General features: G+C 44.7%; 1 protein-coding gene across 9 annotated transcripts in view; it reads left to right on the top strand.

The window, feature by feature from the left end:
- fbrsl1 (fibrosin-like 1) overlaps positions 1 to 18,894 on the top strand; it is a 286,791-nt gene that overhangs the window by 241,388 nt on the left and 26,509 nt on the right. For all 9 annotated transcript variants that reach the window (XM_085424377.1, XM_085424379.1, XM_085424378.1 and 6 more), the window contains one exon: positions 12,183 to 12,231. In XM_085424377.1, the coding sequence (XP_085280503.1) occupies positions 12,183 to 12,231 (49 nt within the window). The remainder of the gene's footprint in view (positions 1 to 12,182; positions 12,232 to 18,894) is intronic.

The raw sequence follows: 18,894 nt of genomic DNA, 5'->3' as shown, positions 1-18,894 counted from the left end.
GCAAATGTTGAAAGTAAGTCGAAGGAAATAGAGGGTTGCCATAGAATTACAGGAGGAAAAAAACAAACAAGTTTTTAAAGATAACAAAAGGTTTTGCACAGCTTAAGCTAGAAGAGGCTTCCTTTTGTAAGTGCAGACAACTCGACATTGAAGAGGCATTTTACAGTGAGATCGTCAGGTTTGTTTTATTGACATCAGACTGGTTTGTTAAAGCGATCCAGCACTGTGGTAATGACCTTTTAAACCTTGCTTCTTCCCATACACTGCAAAAAAATCAAAAATCAATTCAGTGCACTATGAACACAAACTTTAATAATGTCACTGGAGCCAACACTGGAAATGAAAATGTCCTGCCTCTGCATTTAACATGGTATTCTTTTTACGACTCTTTTTTCCCAGTCATACACAAGGAAAACAAAGCTTTTAACAAGCACTAAGATATTCATCGTCGCCATCGCGAACAAGCCTAGAAAAGGGTATCAGTGCTCTGGGGAACATGCTTTGCCTGTTGGGTTTTTTTTGTGCACTTGAATAATTTAAGGAGTTGCATGTAAGACAAAGATGCATTCACTTGCTTCATTATATTTTAATCCAGAGCAAATGATGCTCCACGTACACTTGGCATGGCCAACGATGTTTAGCAGCCTTGTCTTCAGTGACTGCTCATAAATCTGTTCCAGCGGTGCAAAGAAATTTGAATGCATCTTCCTCACGCTGCCTTTTTTCCTCTTCTGTCCAGGAGTTTGTATTCAGATAGATTCTAGATCAAATCCTTCTGTCCTCAGGTGCCACGCTTTACTTGGAGATTAATACAACTGGGATTTACAGAGTTCTCCAAGGCTCCTAAAAGAGCAGGCAATTACAAAATGTTAGCGTTGTATCGTTGTGCAGTTGATTCAAATACAGCCGGTGGTGAGTTCCTAGTAATTAACTGAATGTAGAAGGGTGCCCTCAGATGACTGCTACTGTGAATTGGTGCTATACAAATAAAAGTGGAATTGAACTGAATCATAAGGTTAATAAAGCTGACCTTGAGTCCAGTATTGATGGGTTGTTATTGGTCTGGACATGACAGTATAACCCACAATGACCATAAATCAATGCATATCATTATCGTTTCACACACAGCGGCAGAAAGCAACGATAACTGAAATTAAAAAGCACCACAAACACGATCGCTGTCAAGGTCGCCTCAGAGTGTGGCGTGTTCAAACGCTGTCACACAGTAAGTGTCAAGTTTAAAGCCATAAGCTCTCCCACAAGATCTCTGCAGTTGTCGCGTTGGTGTTAAACTAGCTTTTGCTGGATTCTCAAATGGTACACAGCTCACTCGCCACCTCCTCCATCATTTCTTCCCTTCCACAGCAAAGCTCCTGGCATGCCCCACTGATATCTCATGATGGTTATTTATACACTCCCACCATCCCCACATTAAGTCACACATCTGGACTGTCGGTGACAGAAAAGCTCGAGCGCTATGCCATGAAAGAGATGTAAGGGGGGCAGAGAATTTATAGCTTAGTTTAGGCCCACACTTTTCCATATTAAAGACTCAGGAGACGCCTGAATCAAAACCCTGTATACGGTTAAGAAGCAGTGGTGTTTAAAAGAAACAGCAACATCAAAGTGTAAAGGATTCAGGGCTGTGACAAAGCAGTGGGTGTACTGTGGGCTGCTGGGGTCTATGTGCTATATTAAATTCCCCTTATATCCTCAGAACACAGCAGTCCAGTAGCAACAAACCTCATCTACTGCTTATATACTAGATGGTAAATCCAATAGCAGCTTCACCTCTCTTTGTTTGCTAATGAAATTAAAGTCTGTCCCTGTCAAAAGTCACTTTAACCCTTAACAGACAACACTGGCATTCTCCTCCCTTTATAAGGCCAGCTGAGCGGTGAAGGCATTTCTGAAGGTGACTGCCTGGGCGTTAGGTGTCCTGTCCCCCCTTCTGGTAAAGCCTCAGGGAACAGCTTGGGTTACATCTGCCTGAAACCTGAGGCCCGATAAGATAAGATAAGATAAGATAGAACTTTATTAATCCCTCGGGTGGGTTCCTCTGGGAAATTCGACTTCCAAAAAGCACAGCAACGACCGAAGTTACAGTTACAGAATTGTTATATATATATATATATATATATATATATATATATATATATATATATATATATATATATATATATATATATATATATATATATATATATATATATACACACACACACACACACACACACATATATAAATACAGAGACAAATATAAATAAAATATACAAAGGGGATAAATAGAATAAATAGGAATAAAAAATAAAAATACAAGTGAATTGCACATTTCAAGTATTGAGTCTATTGCACTGTTGACTATTTACAAAAAGTATTGCACAAGGTATTGTACAGTGAGGTGAAGAGGCACTACAGCTTAGTTGTTCCCCCCTCCTTTGTCCTCCTGTTTCCCCTCCCTCTCCCCTCCAGAGAGGAGTTAAACAGTTTGATGGCGTGTGGGACATCAAAAGTAAATTCCACTTAACTTGCCACATCCCCTTCCAATATGACCTGGGGGCTTAGGTGGCCTGAGACTACTTTATATAGCGCATACCATGTTTGTTTGTGCTAGCTTGGGAAGATAGTGTGCCTTAAAGTCAGACGGTAGAGTTTTCCACTCCACCACTTGCTGTCCCCTGCCCGAGTCCCACTTCATCCCCTGCAGGGCAAGTGGTTGTATTGATCTTGATCCCGAGCACGGTCAGCTTTCGTGGTGGCAGATGACACGAGAACGATGCCGAGATACATTTCTAAATTCTCTTTTACGAGCGAGTCGCCATTATCAAACCCCTCTGCGAAACACCGAATTGCGAGCTATAAGTGTCGTGCTAAAGGTCACAGGGTTACAAGCATATAGCATGTTAACAGTGTAGGGTTAAGGAAGCTCTGTGGGATGCAGCGTAGAGGCTGGCGAGCGGAGCCTAGATCCCCCATAGTTTTCCTAGGCGAGAGTCGGCATTACACTCCCACTGGTATTAGAACAATATTTATTTGTGTTAGACGGGAGGTGATTCATATTACTCAAAATCACTGGCATAGTACGACTGAGATCTGCCTTTTGCTGCGCATTTTTTCCTCTCATTAAAGGTGTCCGTGCCCAGAGGAGCAAAACAAACCTACCACACATTTACATGTAGTGCCAGCTCTGCCTTTTCTTCTTTTCTGTGGTGCTGTCTTTTGCTGCAGAAGAAATTCACCATGTGTGGGTTGAGGCAATGGAAAGGGTCACAGCTTTTTTATCGCTGCATTATTTAAGATCCTGCCGAGTTTGTTTTTTTTTTCCTCTTAGCAAATTCGAGTCAAAAGCGCACTGCAATCTTAAGAAGGAGGAAAAAAGGAAGAGTGTAACTTGTGTAGCCCGAGGTGTGCTATGACTCACCTAGACATTGTTCAGATGGAGTGAAAAAAAAAGAGTTCAATAGGAGTTTCTATTGAGCAGTGCTTAAAGCCACCTTTCTCTTAACAAGCTGCAGTGAGAGGTGGTTTGCCTACCAAGCTTGCCTGCAGCTCTCCGCAGGGCGATTATGTCACGGCGGGCCAGTCAGAATGATGTGTATCTCTCTGTTAGAAGGCAGCTCTACTGCAGCAGAGGCTCTGACTAGGAATATTATTATTATCTCCTCCAGGATCCTCTCCACAGCAACAACGGTGCCGCATTGTGAGAGCTCTGGAGAAAGCTGTTTTTGAAATAATCCGCCTGTCTGTTATCCTGCCTCTCAGACAATAACATCCAGAAAGGCTTTTTTACTTTCCACCACCCACGCTGACAATGGTGTAAAGGCTTTACAACAAAGGGATGATGTGGATATGGGGAGAGTGAGTTTCCGTGTCCTTTCCTATCATACCTTCTCGCAGCCGCCCAGAGGGAGCCAGGATTTGGTTGTGGCTGTTGACCAGCCAATCAGGGAGCAGTGAGCCATGTCTTAAAGGGCTATCTGCCATCTTTGCTGCCGAGAAGCCCGGAGAGCCAAGAGAAGTCATCAGGTGCTCAGATCCATATCAGGGCCAGGGAGTAATGACGAACAGCCCCCTGATTCCGCTGGGAGATTACCTGGCTTCTTATCGCTGCTGGCACACATTCTGACATTAAAAAGGAAAGGAGGCCACGCTCTTTTCACAGTCAGCTGCGCCGCACCGAACAGAACTATCGCTATCTCCTGCTTTTGTTTTACGTCACCCATTGTCCTTATCTCTTTCTTTCCCCGTGCCCGCGGTTTTAAGCAGAACTTAACCCCCAGCCCGACCAGTGATCGAACCGCACATGCTTTTAAACGACTGAGCTCAGATGCTGGTTGTGCATTAATTGAGTTAAATGGATTGCGATGGTCGAGATGATTTGTCTGTCTGCTTTTATTGCTGCAATTTAGACTGTGCCTCATTGCATTATGCCACTTAATGAGAGCCCTTAGCAGCTGTTTTGTCTCTGCTGGTATTAACATGCGCAGGTTCACTTAACAGGAGAAAGTGGGAATGTGTTAGCCCTAATTTCCTGCAATTTGTAGCCGTTAATCAACCAAAGGCACTTTTATAAATGGAATTTCTCTACTTTTTATTCCATACCTGTTTCTCATATCCTTTCTGTGCCACTGTGGGGTTGAGATAGTGATTTGTGACCTCCCCGATTCCTATACCTCACCACCACCAGCACCACCTCCATCCTTTAGTTGGAGCAGGTCTGGATCTTCTCTAGTGAAATATGCCTCATCCCTTTTCCTTCATTTCTCCTTATCTGGTTAGTGCTGGCTGTGGGCCCGCTGCAGCGTTGATTTGTGACCCTTTCCGTCTACAGCGGCAAGAGGCTTTAATGCAATGCGTGCCTCTTCCCTTCTCCCTACTGATGAAACGGACCTCTGCATTCCCCTGATAGATTGCTAATTTGTATACTAAACTGACAGGCAGCGGTGATAAGGGCTAGCAACTGCTACGCAGCCAGGGAGGGAGGATAGGTAGTGTGGGGTGCAGTAAGTGAGACGAAGGGTAATATTTTACACAAAGCCCAAGCCCCCCTGCTCTCTCTGCATTCATTTTCCTGCTTCTGTTGCTAGGGGGAGAGGGAGCAGGAGCTTTTCAACCCTGGCTCTCTGTCACACACGCACACACACACACGCACACACACATGTTACATGTTAAAATGGCACTCGGGGCCAAGCATAAAGAGGTTTGCGTGTGTTTTGCATGTGTGCGAGGGGAGGCCACTCCATTCTCCACAGCCACTACGGAATTCATTATCATCTTAATGATGCTCCATTTGAGGCGAGTATCTGTCGGTTGACAGTTGCGTGGGACGTTTCTTCTCTCTTCGCCATATATCTCATCATGCTCGCTGGGGGTTTGCAGTCTTGCTGGCCCACACCTGTTCTGACAAGCAGGCGGCGGTGAGAGTGGTGAGAGTGGTGGGTAGAAATTGAAGGTAAGGTAGATGTTCTCTGCCCAGGGAATGCAAAGCATCGCTACGACTTATAATAAACGACCGCTCGGGAGGTCATTAAGTTTCTGGAACAGCGCGAGGACAAATGCAGGCGAGATAATTAATTTGGTGTCTCCCATTGCAGCCAGGGAGCTGTAGGCCCACTGTGCATGTCTAATGCGGCATTTATTGCAAAGGTAGCATTAGCGGGTGTCTAGGGTGAAAAGGTGGCAGTAACTGAGGACCCTGAGTGGGTGCTGATAGCAGTCTTAATTGAAGCACTATGCTACTCCCATATGAAGGGAAAAACGGACCCCTTATTGTGTCTTGCTTGTGCGTTTTTGTTGTTTTTGTACAGATACACTTCTCAATGTAGGTGTTCCACATTGTGTTCTCTATATACAGTGGGGCAAAAAAGTATTTAGTCAGCCACCGATTGTGCAAGTTCCCCCACTTAAAATGAAGACAGAGGTCAGTAATTTGCACCAGAGGTACACTTCAACTGTGAGAGACAGAATGTGGAAAAAAAATCCATGAATTCACATGGTAGGATTTGTAAAGAATTTATTCGTAAATCAGGGTGGAAAATAAGTATTTGGTCACCTCAAACATGGAAAATCTCTGGCTCTCACAGACCTGTAACGTCTTCTGTAAGAAGCTTTTCTGTCCCCCACTCGTTACCTGTATGAATGGCACCTGTTTGAACTCATCATCTGTATAAAAGACACCTGTCCACAGCCTCAAACAGTCAGACTCCAAACTCTGCCATGGCCAAGACCAAAGAGCTTTCGAAGGACACCAGGAAAAGTATTGTAGACCTGCACCAGACTGGGAAGAGTGAATCTACAATAGGCAAGCAGCTTGGTGTGAAAAAAATCAACTGTGGGAGCAATCATCAGAAAATGGAAGACATACAAGACCACTGATAATCTCCCTCGATCTGGGGCTCCACGCAAGATCTCATCCCGTGGGGTCAAAATGATCATGAGAACGGTGAGCAAAGATCCCAGAACCACACGGGGGGACCTGGTGAATGACCTGCAGAGAGCTGGGACCAAAGTAACAAAGGTCACCATCAGTAACACACTACAACGGCAGGGAATCAAATCCCGCAGTGCCAGACGTGTTCCGCTGCTGAAGCCAGTGCATGTCCAGGCCCGTCTGAAGTTTGCCAGAGAGCACATGGATGATACAGCAGAGGATTGGGAGAATTTCATGTGGTCAGATGAAACCAAAGTAGAACCTTTTGGTATAAACTCAACTCGTCGTGTTTGGAGGAAGAAGAATACTGAGTTGCATCCCAAGAACACCATACCTACTGTGAAGCATGGGGGTGGAAACATCATGCTATGGGGCTGTTTTTCTGCCAAGGGGACAGGACGACTGATCCGTGTTAAGGACAGAATGAATGGGGCCATGTATCGTGAGATTTTGAGCCAAAACCTCCTTCCATCAGTGAGAACTTTGAAGATGAAACGAGGCTGGGTCTTCCAACATGACAATGATCCAAAACACACCGCCCGGGCAACAAAGGAGTGGCTCCGTAAGAAGCATTTGAAAGTCCTGGAGTGGCCTAGCCAGTCTCCAGACCTCAACCCCATAGAAAATCTGTGGCGGGAGTTGAAAGTCTGTGTTGCTCGGCGACAGCCCCAAAACATCACTGCTCTCGAGAAGATCTGCATGGAGGAATGGGCCAAAATACCAGCTACTGTGTGTGCAAACCTGGTAAAGACCTATAGTAAACGTTTGACCTCTGTTATTGCCAACAAAGGTTATGTTACAAAGTATTGAGTTGTATTTTTGTTATTGACCAAATACTTATTTTCCACCCTGATTTACCAATAAATTCTTTACAAATCCTACCATGTGGATTCATGGATTTTTTTTTTCACATTCTGTCTCTCACAGTTGAAGTGTACCTCTGGTGCAAATTACTGACCTCTGTCGTCATTTTAGGTGGGGGAACTTGCACAATCGGTGGCTGACTAAATACTTTTTTGCCCCACTGTATATGTATTTATAAGGGTTTCAAATTACTGTAATTGCGTGTTAAAACAGTAACACGGGTGGCCATCTCCCAGATCAACAACAACAAGGACAAAACATGGACCTGTACTTTGAAAGGAGACACAGCTTCAGGTGACAGTGAGTGGAAAATTGGAAGAGAGGGCAGTGAAGGAGGAATCTGACATTGATGAAACACCAAGCAGTGAAGCAAATTAACACTGTGTGTACGTGGGTGTTGGAGGGGGGCGCAGTAAGTGTGGATTCACGGTCAGACAGGTTCAGCCGGGGTAATCGAGAGCCTGATCATCCATCTCAGGATACACGTCCTTTTTGCGCACTTCACTTCTCGGGGTAGGTGGGCTTCCTGTTCACTTTCATGCTACCGATAGGTCTTTCAGCGGCACGTCACACCAGTGCAGCACAAAGCAGCTGTGTACTCCTACACTGGAACATCAAGTGTCTTTGCCTCCACTAAGACATTTGACCCACTCATCCTGCCAGTCAGGGGAGCACGGACAATATGATGCGCTGTGTTTGCTTCCTCCGCTCTATTACCCATGATTATGTAGGACAACATTCCTGCTAGCTGCAGCACAGGCACACGCTCAGTTGGTATCCATGGTATTCCTGTACGTGTCAGGTGATCGTCTTTTGGTGCTGCCCATTAAATTGTTTCTCTCTTATTGAGCTGTCAATCAAATTACAACAGTCACCTTTTCAATTAGGAAAAATGTCATTTTGCAAACTTGTTTGGAGTATATATATGCGCTTAGATTAGCCACCTCTGTGCTTGTCCTACGACGGTCTGTCAGGAACATAGTACGTGCCAAATGACTCAGAACTAAATTGTAATTATAGTCTTTACAGGCGTGAGCCCACCACAAAGCCTACTAACAGGTTTCTTTGTTTTCACACCACAGCTGTTGTGATAGCTTTGCCAGCTTGTTTAAAAATTATTTCTCTGCAGGGAGGGGAAGGGTTGCTCCTCCTTCATGAGAACAGAACAGGAGGAGCCCATATTAGGAATCTGCTTGTATTTAGTCTGGGTTTACCTAACCTTTGGCTGTAAGATTTCACCCTGTTTGGACGTCATTTGTTCTGGCTCCAAGGAGCAGCTGTAAGATCAAAGGTAGCTGGAGGCCGAGGGATCGTTTGATAAAAAGTACGAGGGGGGGTGTCTGGTGGATGGGGGAGAGAAACTGGTCTCTCAGCAGTCTTTACTAAATGAGGTTAATTGAATCTGGGTAATTGCTGACCTTCCTGTCTCAGTGAAATTACAGCCTTAACTGATCAATGCTTTTCATAAATTTATGCCTCAAGGTCGTTCAGCTGATTATACTGCCCTCCCTTACTGCCCACGTTGCCTCGCTCAGTTGGCCCATTGTGCGAAAAATTAAGCAGGGAAGCGTTTCAACACAAAAAGAGTGCAATTATGCTCGTTTCAGATTTTCCAAATTAATTAGCTTGCTGTGTTTTTAAGTAAAGGGAGCGTGGACGTGGAACATTTTCAAAGATTATTCCTCCTCGCTTCTTTGCTGTGAAAGCAAATGCGTTTGGCTTTGCAGGAAATGTCCTGCTCTCCTTCTGCTACTCTGCAATTATCTGGAGATTTATGCAGTCAATAAGTCACTGGTGTTCGGGGAAGTTGGGGACTTTTTAAAACAAACAGCAGTGTAATTTGTAATTTGGCATTCCCTAAATCTGGGAATTATGGTTCTCCATGTGGCTCTTTAGGGAGTTAGCACTCTGATGGTGGGTTTACTGGCCAAGCTCCCTCCCTGGACTCCTTCTTTTTCTTCTCCCTCTTGTTCCTTTTTACGCCTGCCGAGGAAACGGGAGGATTTCACAGCTGCTGAGAGCTGGGCCCTGGCTGGGCCCTATGACCTCCTTCTTGCTTACCCCCTCCCTCCCTGAGTCTCGCTCCCTTTTTTCTCCAGCTCTCCAGCAGTCTCTTTCCTCAGGGAGCTCTTGTGTGGCTCAGAGGAAGCTGAATCATAAAGCATGGCTAATGAATAGAATAGGGAAGGAAAGCTGAGGCCTGCTGACGGCCCTCCAGAGAGGAGGCCAGGCCCCTGAAGCCCCAGGCTCAAATAGCAGACGGTCCCCACAAAGGTCAGGCTTCCTGCGGCCCGCTCCAAGGGCTTTTAGCTCCCAGGCAATGTGGCTTGAATTTCCCCCATTATTTTTTAAATGGTTAAATTTCCCCGTTTCCTTTGGAAAACCTGGCCTCTGCTCCTCTTTCTGTTTTTCATTGTCTCTCCCATTCTCTCTATATATATATTTCCCCTCTGTCTCATCTTTCTCCATCTGTTTTTAATGGCACCCAGTGTTGCCTCAACAAAGAGAGTGTGAAGAATTTGTTATACATGACCTCTGTACACCACAACCGCAGGCAACTCAGACTGCCAGCAGCACAGCCCCGTGAAAAAATGTCAACGTGACCAGCGAAACCCAGAAAGTTCTGTAAAAACAACAGCTAGCAACATCAGGGCTCTGCTTTGACATGCCTTTTTAAGAAGTGCTCTTTGCAAGCCGGCCTTGTAATTGTGGATTATACAACGGACTCATGCAGACTTGGCAGGTGCAAAACACAGCATTAAAGTCTAAATATTGGTTGTTGATGTTACTTGGAATACATTTGCACTATAAAACAGCTCACTGCACAGTGAAAACAGCCAGATTAGGAATAAGGAGATCTTGGCACGTGAAGAACAAGCGTTTTCTGTTCTCTTTCTCATGAACGTGTTATGTCTGTCTAGCTGTCTGGAGAACCACTCTGGTCATAACAATTGCTTCAACTGTTACGCCGAGTTATGGCATTACCTACCCTGTCTTTTCTGGTTTTGTGACCCTGTGCCACACTAAGTGAGTCCTCGAGCCAACTCCCGTGTCCATTTGACAAGCTTCATTTCATTCTGAGCCCATATTTTTCTTCCAGGGCCTCCAGGGCAGCGATTCAAGGCTGAGGTTGTGCTGTTGCAGCGCTGAGGCTTGGTACTGGAGCGTTTAATGTCGTCCAAAGCTAACAAAGAGCCTGTGTTGTAGGCTGGCGCCCTGGTTCTGGGAGACTGAAAGAGGGCAATGCACAACACTCTGTCTTTCCTCTATAGTCTTTCACCTTGTCTACTGTAAGAGGAAACAGGAAATATTGCAGTTCAGCTGAGTGTTCGCCCTCCTTTGAATGTTCCACCCACTGAGACTGAAGAGCTGTTATTGACCTTTTCTTACAACGTCTGCTTGAGGTTATTGAACTACCCAAAATTCGCCAGTTGTCTTCCTATAAGCGCTGCAGTTAATTATTAGCGTAACTGAGACAGTTGCAATTGTTGCTGTCTAATTGTTGCTGAGGTGTTGAAGAATTTAATAAATGCCTAATGTGTCCTCGATTCAAGCCTAATAGTGCTGACATAACATCACTGGCTTAGAGCAAATCTTGTGTTGTTTAATCATTTTAAATGTGTCTGGCAGATGCAATCGTTCAGAGGCACTTTGTGGCATCTTCCCTTTAGGTTCAATACCTGCATTTTGTTGAGTGTTGAGCTGAGGCATCAAGCGCAGACATGCAAACATTGTTCTGAACAGTAACACAGTGGCAGCCGAGGAGAAATTGGGAGATCTTGGAAAGAAGAGGATGTCCTCAAAACACTTGTGAAGTACTAACAGGGATGCCAAGGACAGCCATCTGTGTTTACAAAATCATTTGCTTTCTCTTTCTGTCTCTGTCTCTCTTGTACTCACTCTGATTCACTGTTCATTCTTTACATATGCTCCCTTTGTGCCGCATAAAATACAAGCATGGCAGTTGAGGACACTCGGGCCCTTTGGGTGGAACATATGTTCAGCTTTTGCAGCTTTTTACAAGTCGGCAGATCCCAGATGAGAGCAGCTAAAGCAAAGGGAAATAGTGGCTTTAAACAAAGCCCCTATATGGGCTGCTGTTACAGGCCGAGGGTTTTCATGGTTAATGCCGTCCTCCAAGCACGCAGACAGTGTTTTTGAACAATGTGGCTTTGCTGCTGTTTTGACTTGCTGTGTGGTCAGCGGCCATGTTTTTTGCAGAAATAGCTGATGTTACTTTTATTAGGTGTTCTAAATTCAAGGGCAAAATAATCCTTCTGTGTTTAATATACTACAGATGGCTTTCTTCTTCATGCGTTTGCCCAAGCACCATTTTAATATAGACAACCAGGTCTCTCCGCTGCTCAGTGTCATTTGCATTAGCCACGTCTGTAAACGATTGGTCATCACTTTGATACTGTCGTCGATATTAAATGAGAGACATATTCTATTCGTGAGATATGTACGTTTCTTGAAAAATAACACAAAATGAAATATCATTTCTGAGGGCTAGAGAGAGGGTGCTGGAGCCTTTGTGTTCGTAACGCTGCATAGCCATCTTCTGACTTCCTCCGTCTCTGCTGTCTTTGACAGCATTTCCTTTAAGGGATTTCAGGTGGCACAACAGTGCCACCTAATGTTTCCTCGTCAGGAAAAAATCAGACTAGGACCACTTGGTACAGAGGGAGTTCTCTGCACTGGCTGATTGAAGACTGTTGATTGACTGTGTAATGCTGTGTGTGGGAGATGAACTTTACTTCTAAGCACTTATGACCACATTTGTGGCTGGATAAGCCTTTTACTGAAAAAACAAAAGTATATATCTGTGTTTGCTTCCCAGCTAATGAGACAAATCCACTAAAGGTCTGCTGTCCTTTTTTTTTAACAGGTGTCTGATGTAGGATCGGAGAAGCTCTTTTCCCCTACCACACCCAAAGGTAAGCCCACTCTGCTTTTTCTCTTTCACCGCAGTCTTTCCTCCTCATTTATTCACGTCAGCTACTGGGTCCATTCAGATTTAAATGTCAGCAGACATAAACAAGGTCTGGTGACTACATATGCATACATTTTTGCCAGGGCGCAGAGTGGCGTTTCTTGGACGACCTAGCCAAAGGCTTAGCCTTCCTACATATTGGTTCATTAGAGGGGATTTAGAGCCTCTCTGCCACATGCTCCCACAAATGGGAACTTCCCCTCAGGCAATACAAGCTCTCTGACAGCAGGCCTGGACCATAATGGATGCCAAAGGAAAAAGGCAGAAAGAGCTTTGTCAGCCCCCCAGACAGCACAAATTCAGTGTGCGTGCATCCATATGCACATGTATGGATTACAAGTCCTTTGCTTTTGCACAGGATGAGCATGATTTGATGCAGTTTTTGCATTTGTGTGGCTTCATGCACCTAGTGACATACTGTGTATATTAGGCAGGTGATACAGAAACTATGCAAGCACAGAAGCACCTCTATATTTAACACATGTAATGGTGCAGTGCGTGTGGTAAATACATGTTATTTTAAGTGCTTGCTCCCCAACACACCTGAAATAACAGAAAGATGAACCAATCAGATGCATGAGTGCTTTCAGCCCCATTTAGTAACATGTAACTAAATGATGAGGCTGCAGATACTGTAACATGTGATAGTGTTGGAGAAAAAGTTGCAACTAGCGTACCTAGCAAAGGCTTCGAGGTTGTTGTACAGCACTTAACGTCCACCATATTTACCAAACAGATCTTCACAGGCTCCTGAAGAAATGTTCAGTCTACTTCAGCACAACAAAAAGGAACGAGACATCATATTGCGATGTTGTTACTGTTACAAGTTCATTGTAAAGTCTATCAAGTTGGCAATCCAATAAATTGGCCCAAAAAAAGAAACAAAAAACAGAAAAAACAGTAGTGCAGTGTAGGTTTGGCTAAGATCCAGCCCAGTCAAATCACCCAATCCTGGTCGACAGGTCAGCGCAAAGAGAAACACACAGGGGCAGGCAGTAGAGGAGCAGCATGATCAGCCAACTCTACATCACATCCACCAATGTTGTCCTGCTAACAGTGAGAAGCCAGATCTGCCTTGCAACAGGAAGTTACAATAGCGCGTCAGTGTCAGTGTTCAGAATTTGGTGCCTGAAATTCTCTGCTGTTGCCAACTTTTTTGCACCGGCACCAGTTTTTTTTTTTTTTCTTGGACGAGGGGCACAGTGGAAATGTGTAGGAGCAGTTGTAAATTAGGCACCAACACCGTCCTGGTAGAGAAGAGGTGCTACTGACAGATAGCAGCATGCAGACCGTGTTCCCTCAGGGCAAGAACCAGGAAGGGGTCCCATTAACACAGACTGAGAGGGAGGGAGGTGGAGCTTTAAAACAGTGCAAAATATAAGGTGGGTTTTGGAGGGGGGCATGTCTGCAGACTCAACAATAAGATTTGTGTATTATAATGTGACGGTTAGGGATGCATACATGTATTTGTTGATACTGTTATATTGTTGAAAATGTATTAAAAGATCTTTTGCTGTAAGGACGTAATGTAACAAAAGTGATCTGTTGCTCCGAAGTGTTGCTTTCTTTAGCACAGTAGCTTTGACTGCTGAGTGGAAAAGCATGGCTGACAGCAGGGAGAGAAACCAGGCTTGCAGACTGTGTGATGTAGATGACCTGTGACCAGCACTGGCCTTAAGAAACCAGCATTCACAATGACAATGACTTCCAGACTTGCATGGTTTAGAAAACAACTAGACCACATCAAACAACAACTATTCCCCACCAGGCTGTTGAAATACTGCTGTTGTCAGCTGTCAGGGTGTTGACTTACTTTTATGTTTATGCAGAACATGGCTGCATATAAGCAGACTCTACCCTATAGAACTGCGCAGGCATGTGCGTACTTGATATTTTCCATTTTAGCCAGTGTAGAAAGACCTCTGTGGATCTGGCTAATGTTCACACAGAGCTGAGGATTAGGTCCACGGAATTACATCCCGACAATCCAATCAGAGGCTCCTGATTATCACACAGATCAACCAGATTCTGTTTGGGCGATGCAAACGAAGGACACCAGATTAGAATTAGAGGTTAGAAAGGGAGAGACGACAGAGAAATTCAGCAGTTTGATGAAGTGATTTGGTGACAGTGAGGAAGAAGTTATCACGCTAAAATTGCAGAGCTGCCAGCCAGCCTCATCGCCCATTCCACAGTTGTTGTCCAGCTGTAATGGATTCTAGGACAGTGTTTGTTTCAGACCTAGGCTGGTTTTTCCTCTGTGTACGTATAATGTGTGTGCAATACAAAGCAGCCCACAGGCTGTTTTCCTCTGGTTTAGAATGGAGAGTATGTGTCCCATTACCCGTCTCGCTCACGATCCTATAGGACTGATCACCAGGCCTGTCGAGCTGTTGGCTGGAAGACTCTCAGACAGATTTCTGTGTGCACGCAACCCCACTCAGGCACACACACACCGAAACATTATGGCACACATAAATATGTAATGCTGTGATGATGTTTGGCTTCCACAAATTGCTAGATAATGAGTGTTTCTCTTACTTTCACCTCTTCCTCGCTCTTCAGTGTCGTGCTCCTTTCTGAACTTTATTTTGCGATTACGTGTACAAACAGTCGAGGTTAACTCCAAATTGTACACAGGCCCACAGTCTGTCATGTTAATGAAACGGTTCAGGGTTAATAGAGGAGAAGAAAGACCAACATTGTAATCACTGATGGCAGAGCGCTGTAATTATGCACACAGGACAGGGTTTTGTGCAAAACCCAGACACCCTCGCCGTCTTTCCCTCATATTTACTTTTCATCATCTCTGCATTTCTAGCATGTTGACAGCCTGTTTTAGATGTAAGCTGACACTACTGGTAATAGCACAAGTGAATAGTATCTGTAATAACAGAGCACACACTGCAATTCTCTTTGGGTGTTGTTACCCAAGAGCTAGCAAGAAGTTGCACTGAATGTCTGCCTGTGTTGCTGGTTATGATGTAGGAAGGTGCAGCAGAGGTCAAGCATTATCTAACACGTATTGGTTTTTGTTTATTTGCTGTCTTAAACCTCCTGCAAATTATTGATTTCCTGGAGGATGGCATGTTTAAGTAAAAGAACTCGTTCTCCACTCAGGGCTGCTCTTATTGAATCGCAGGTCATAGTTTACCGTTGTCGCTTGCTTGAAGGCAAATGAGAATCTAAATGTAGCTGCTGAGCATTCGCAGGGCACCTCCACAGAGCACAGATAAACACCTCACTGGTAGGCCTTCTCGTGACATTTCAGAATGCCGGGCATATGGATGTGCCGGGGAGTTATCACCTAGCTGTCAGCAGCTAGAAATATCTGAGAGGAACACTGAGGAATGTGCACCGACTGTGCTGAATGTAGCATCTGTGGGTTTTAGAGCAGTAAGTATAGTGTATATACCTTCTTTGATTGCTTCCTAGTTTTCACTGATGCCTTATTGTCTTAGCTAGATGCTACCTGCCACAGAGTGATTGTAAACCCACGCTGTGTGCCATCCACCAGAGAAACCTGGGGCATCTTGGGATAGCAGGCGAAAGATTGGTAGAAAACCCATTTCTGAAGTGGATTTGTGCCCTTGTAATCCTGATTAATTTTGACCCGTTGTGCTCATTTTAAACAGAGCATTACAGTAAGCGTGAACACAGCAAGCTCTGGGGCGAAACCAGGAGCTTAGCGGCTTTGGGAGGCTTAGCTGCAGATGGCATTTTAAGCCGGACTTAATAAATTGTTTCCATTAAACTTACCGGCCCACACATACTGGATTAGACCAGTGGAACAAAGGAAGAGGAGAGCGTGTAGGGGAAGAGAAGAAAACACACACACACACACACACAAACTGCCGTGATGCACATCTCGGCTAACATCTCTCTGCGGCAACGTGAGAGGTGAAGATGAGGTTAACGTAATGTTCGGGGAGAAAGACGCTTTTGGACATGCAGCATTAACTCACTTTTGATCTCTTGCTCATCAGGGATGTCGGACCAATTTGGTTAATTGACATAGAAATAAACAAACAAAAAAAGATTCATAAACCATTTAGCTTGGCAGTGGATTTAGGGCTTATCCTCTAACTGTTTATATATAAACACATTACCACTGCTGTAGCTTAAGGATTTAGGATGTACCCCTACCCTTGCCTCCTTTTTTTTTTTTTTTGCTTTTTTTTTTTCCTTTGGCGCATTTTTACTCATACATCCGTCTGTTTTTGAAGGAAATCAATTCCTTGTGGTGGAGCCCTGCCTCTTCCCTTTTCTATCCGCAGCCCGCCCGCTACCTCCTTCCCCCATCGGCTCATGGCTTGCTCCCTAAGCTCTCATTATGTGCTACACAGTCCAGGTCCCTGTGTCGAATCGCTAATCAACCACCCTGTCTGCAGGCCTGCTCTCTCAATAGGTGCTGAGTGGCCTTTGTTCCACCACTGATGTTTGCTGCATGTCAATAAAAGAGCTATGGTCTCTTCTACCTCCGCCTCCTCCTCTTGCCTCGGCCAGACAGAGCAAAAGGCCCGCTCCTACAGTGAAAACTTACATAAAAATGAAACAGTCTCTCACCTGCTGCATTCTGAATGCCGGAGAAGGGAGGAAGGATGGGTGATTGGAAAGGGAGCAGCAAGGTCAGGGGCAGGGGATTGAGGGCGGCTCAGGCATAGTGAAGTAGATGAGAGAGCATGTTTGTGTTCGCCTGAGCAGCTCTCCTCTGGCCAGGTCAGTGTAATGTATCACTAACCTCGGCGGCCAGCCTGACTGTTTGCAGGCTCTCACCCATTAAATAATAAATGGAGGTTGACCCTCTGACCAGCTAATCAGCTTTTCGCCCCCGTTGAATCAGGATATAGTGGAGTTAGATAGAGAGTGTGGCTGACTGGCTAACAGGCAGGCTAGATGACTGCAGGGCAGACGTGACGCTGGGAAGCATAAGGGCTGCAAAGGCTCCATCCAGATCAGCAAGCTCTGGAATTGAAAAGCAGCCATCACCGCTGTGGAATCTAAGCCTGGCGAAGCTCACGTCGAGTACCTAAATTGATTTGTTGACTAATTCCAGACAGGAAATGTTTTCTTTATCCGCAAGACCGATATTCCTGCTGTTGAAATAACAGTTTCTGGTATCGCCCCCATACTTTCATGTTTGAAAACGAGCCGTCCCTTATACCTCTTTCACTTGTTGAGCTTGAAGAGAAGCTTACATGTCTCTGGATTTGTTTTAAATATTAAAAAGCATGAACTCAGAGCAGGATACAGAAAGCAGAGAGATTAGCTGGCACTCTGAGTTCAGGGGAATAAAATCAAAACATGACTTGTTTCCTTATCAGTCTGTGGGCTATTTCTGTAAACAGCCATAGGGCAGCTTATGAGTGATTTGTTTTCAGAGAAAAGGGCGATATTAATGTTCCCTTTATTGATAGTGTTAATGCTGTTTGTGCAGCCATCCTTGTCGGAAAGATGAAAATAAATAGGGGGAGCTCAGCGGAGATAAGACACGTGTTTAATTATTAATTGAGCCATTACTGACAGAGATTGCCTTTTTTGATTTAAAGCAGGAAGGTCTGCTTCAGGGACAGAAAAAGCAATTACAGAATTCCCAGTTTGCACCGCTGCTGCCCATCGTTCAGCGGACACTGCAAGAGGGAAGTGGAAGGAGACAAAACGCTCCAACACACGCATACATCCTGTCACACTGCGCTGTTCCATAAATTATTTTAATTCTTCTTCAATATTTATGGCTTTTTAAATTATGATTACACAGTCATGTACTATTCATGTAGAGTGGCAGACAGTCAAAGGGACCAGTCCACATTACCCACAAGCCCTCTGTGGTCTGGCACCTTAAAAAGCTGACTGGATGGAATTTGGTTTGGTTTCGCATCATTCAGCCAGTGAAATCAGACTGTATCGCCTTTTACGAGCTGCCTGTTTTCAAAGACTGTCTTGATTTTGTATGCGTGGCAATTAGCTGCCTTGTAAAGTCATTTCTGGTATGTCATTAAACCCCCTGTGCACTCTGCGGCCTCTGTTATGTCCATTAGAAAAGCGTCTGCTCTGTGCAAATCGCCCAGCGGGCATGAATATTAACTCTGCCTTCCTTTAGAGCATTTGATAACTGCTGGTTAAGTTTCATTCTTGAAACAGAAACTCTCTCTTGTGTGTGTCAGCCGTGACACGTCAGGATGCTTGACACCTGTCAGTCAGTCCTATCGCTCCCTGTCATCTGTGTCAGTCAACCCATGGGTGGTGATCGGCTATTGTGAGAGAAAATGGAAGTCACGTTGAACGCTGTATGACTAGGCTCCATTGTGTGCCTCTGCGTTCATTGACCGAGTATGGATTCAGCTTTAGCTGTGGAGTGGGAGCAATTACAAAATCACTAAAGGCCACGAGGGAATTTTAGGATACGTTGTCTGCGTTTTGGCTTGAACGCGGACAGACGCTGTTTCTCATCTTACATGTTAAGTCAGAGTGAAAATAGTGCAAATTTCAGTGTACTTAACATTACAGCCTCGAAATCCCCCAAATACCTTTGGGGTTCAGTACAAAGAACAGCTTTTCAGTGTTGTCTCTTCAGATCAGATAAACTATTGTACCTCAGCTACACACA

The sequence above is a fragment of the Rhamphochromis longiceps genome, linkage group LG12 (genome assembly GCF_057381845.1).
Source record: "Rhamphochromis longiceps isolate RC_006_pf linkage group LG12, R_longiceps_female_GT1.1, whole genome shotgun sequence".
In the NCBI taxonomy this organism is placed as follows: domain Eukaryota; kingdom Metazoa; phylum Chordata; class Actinopteri; order Cichliformes; family Cichlidae; genus Rhamphochromis; species Rhamphochromis longiceps.
Note: the sequence above shows the minus strand (reverse complement) of the source record. Positions and strands in the feature narration are given on the sequence as shown.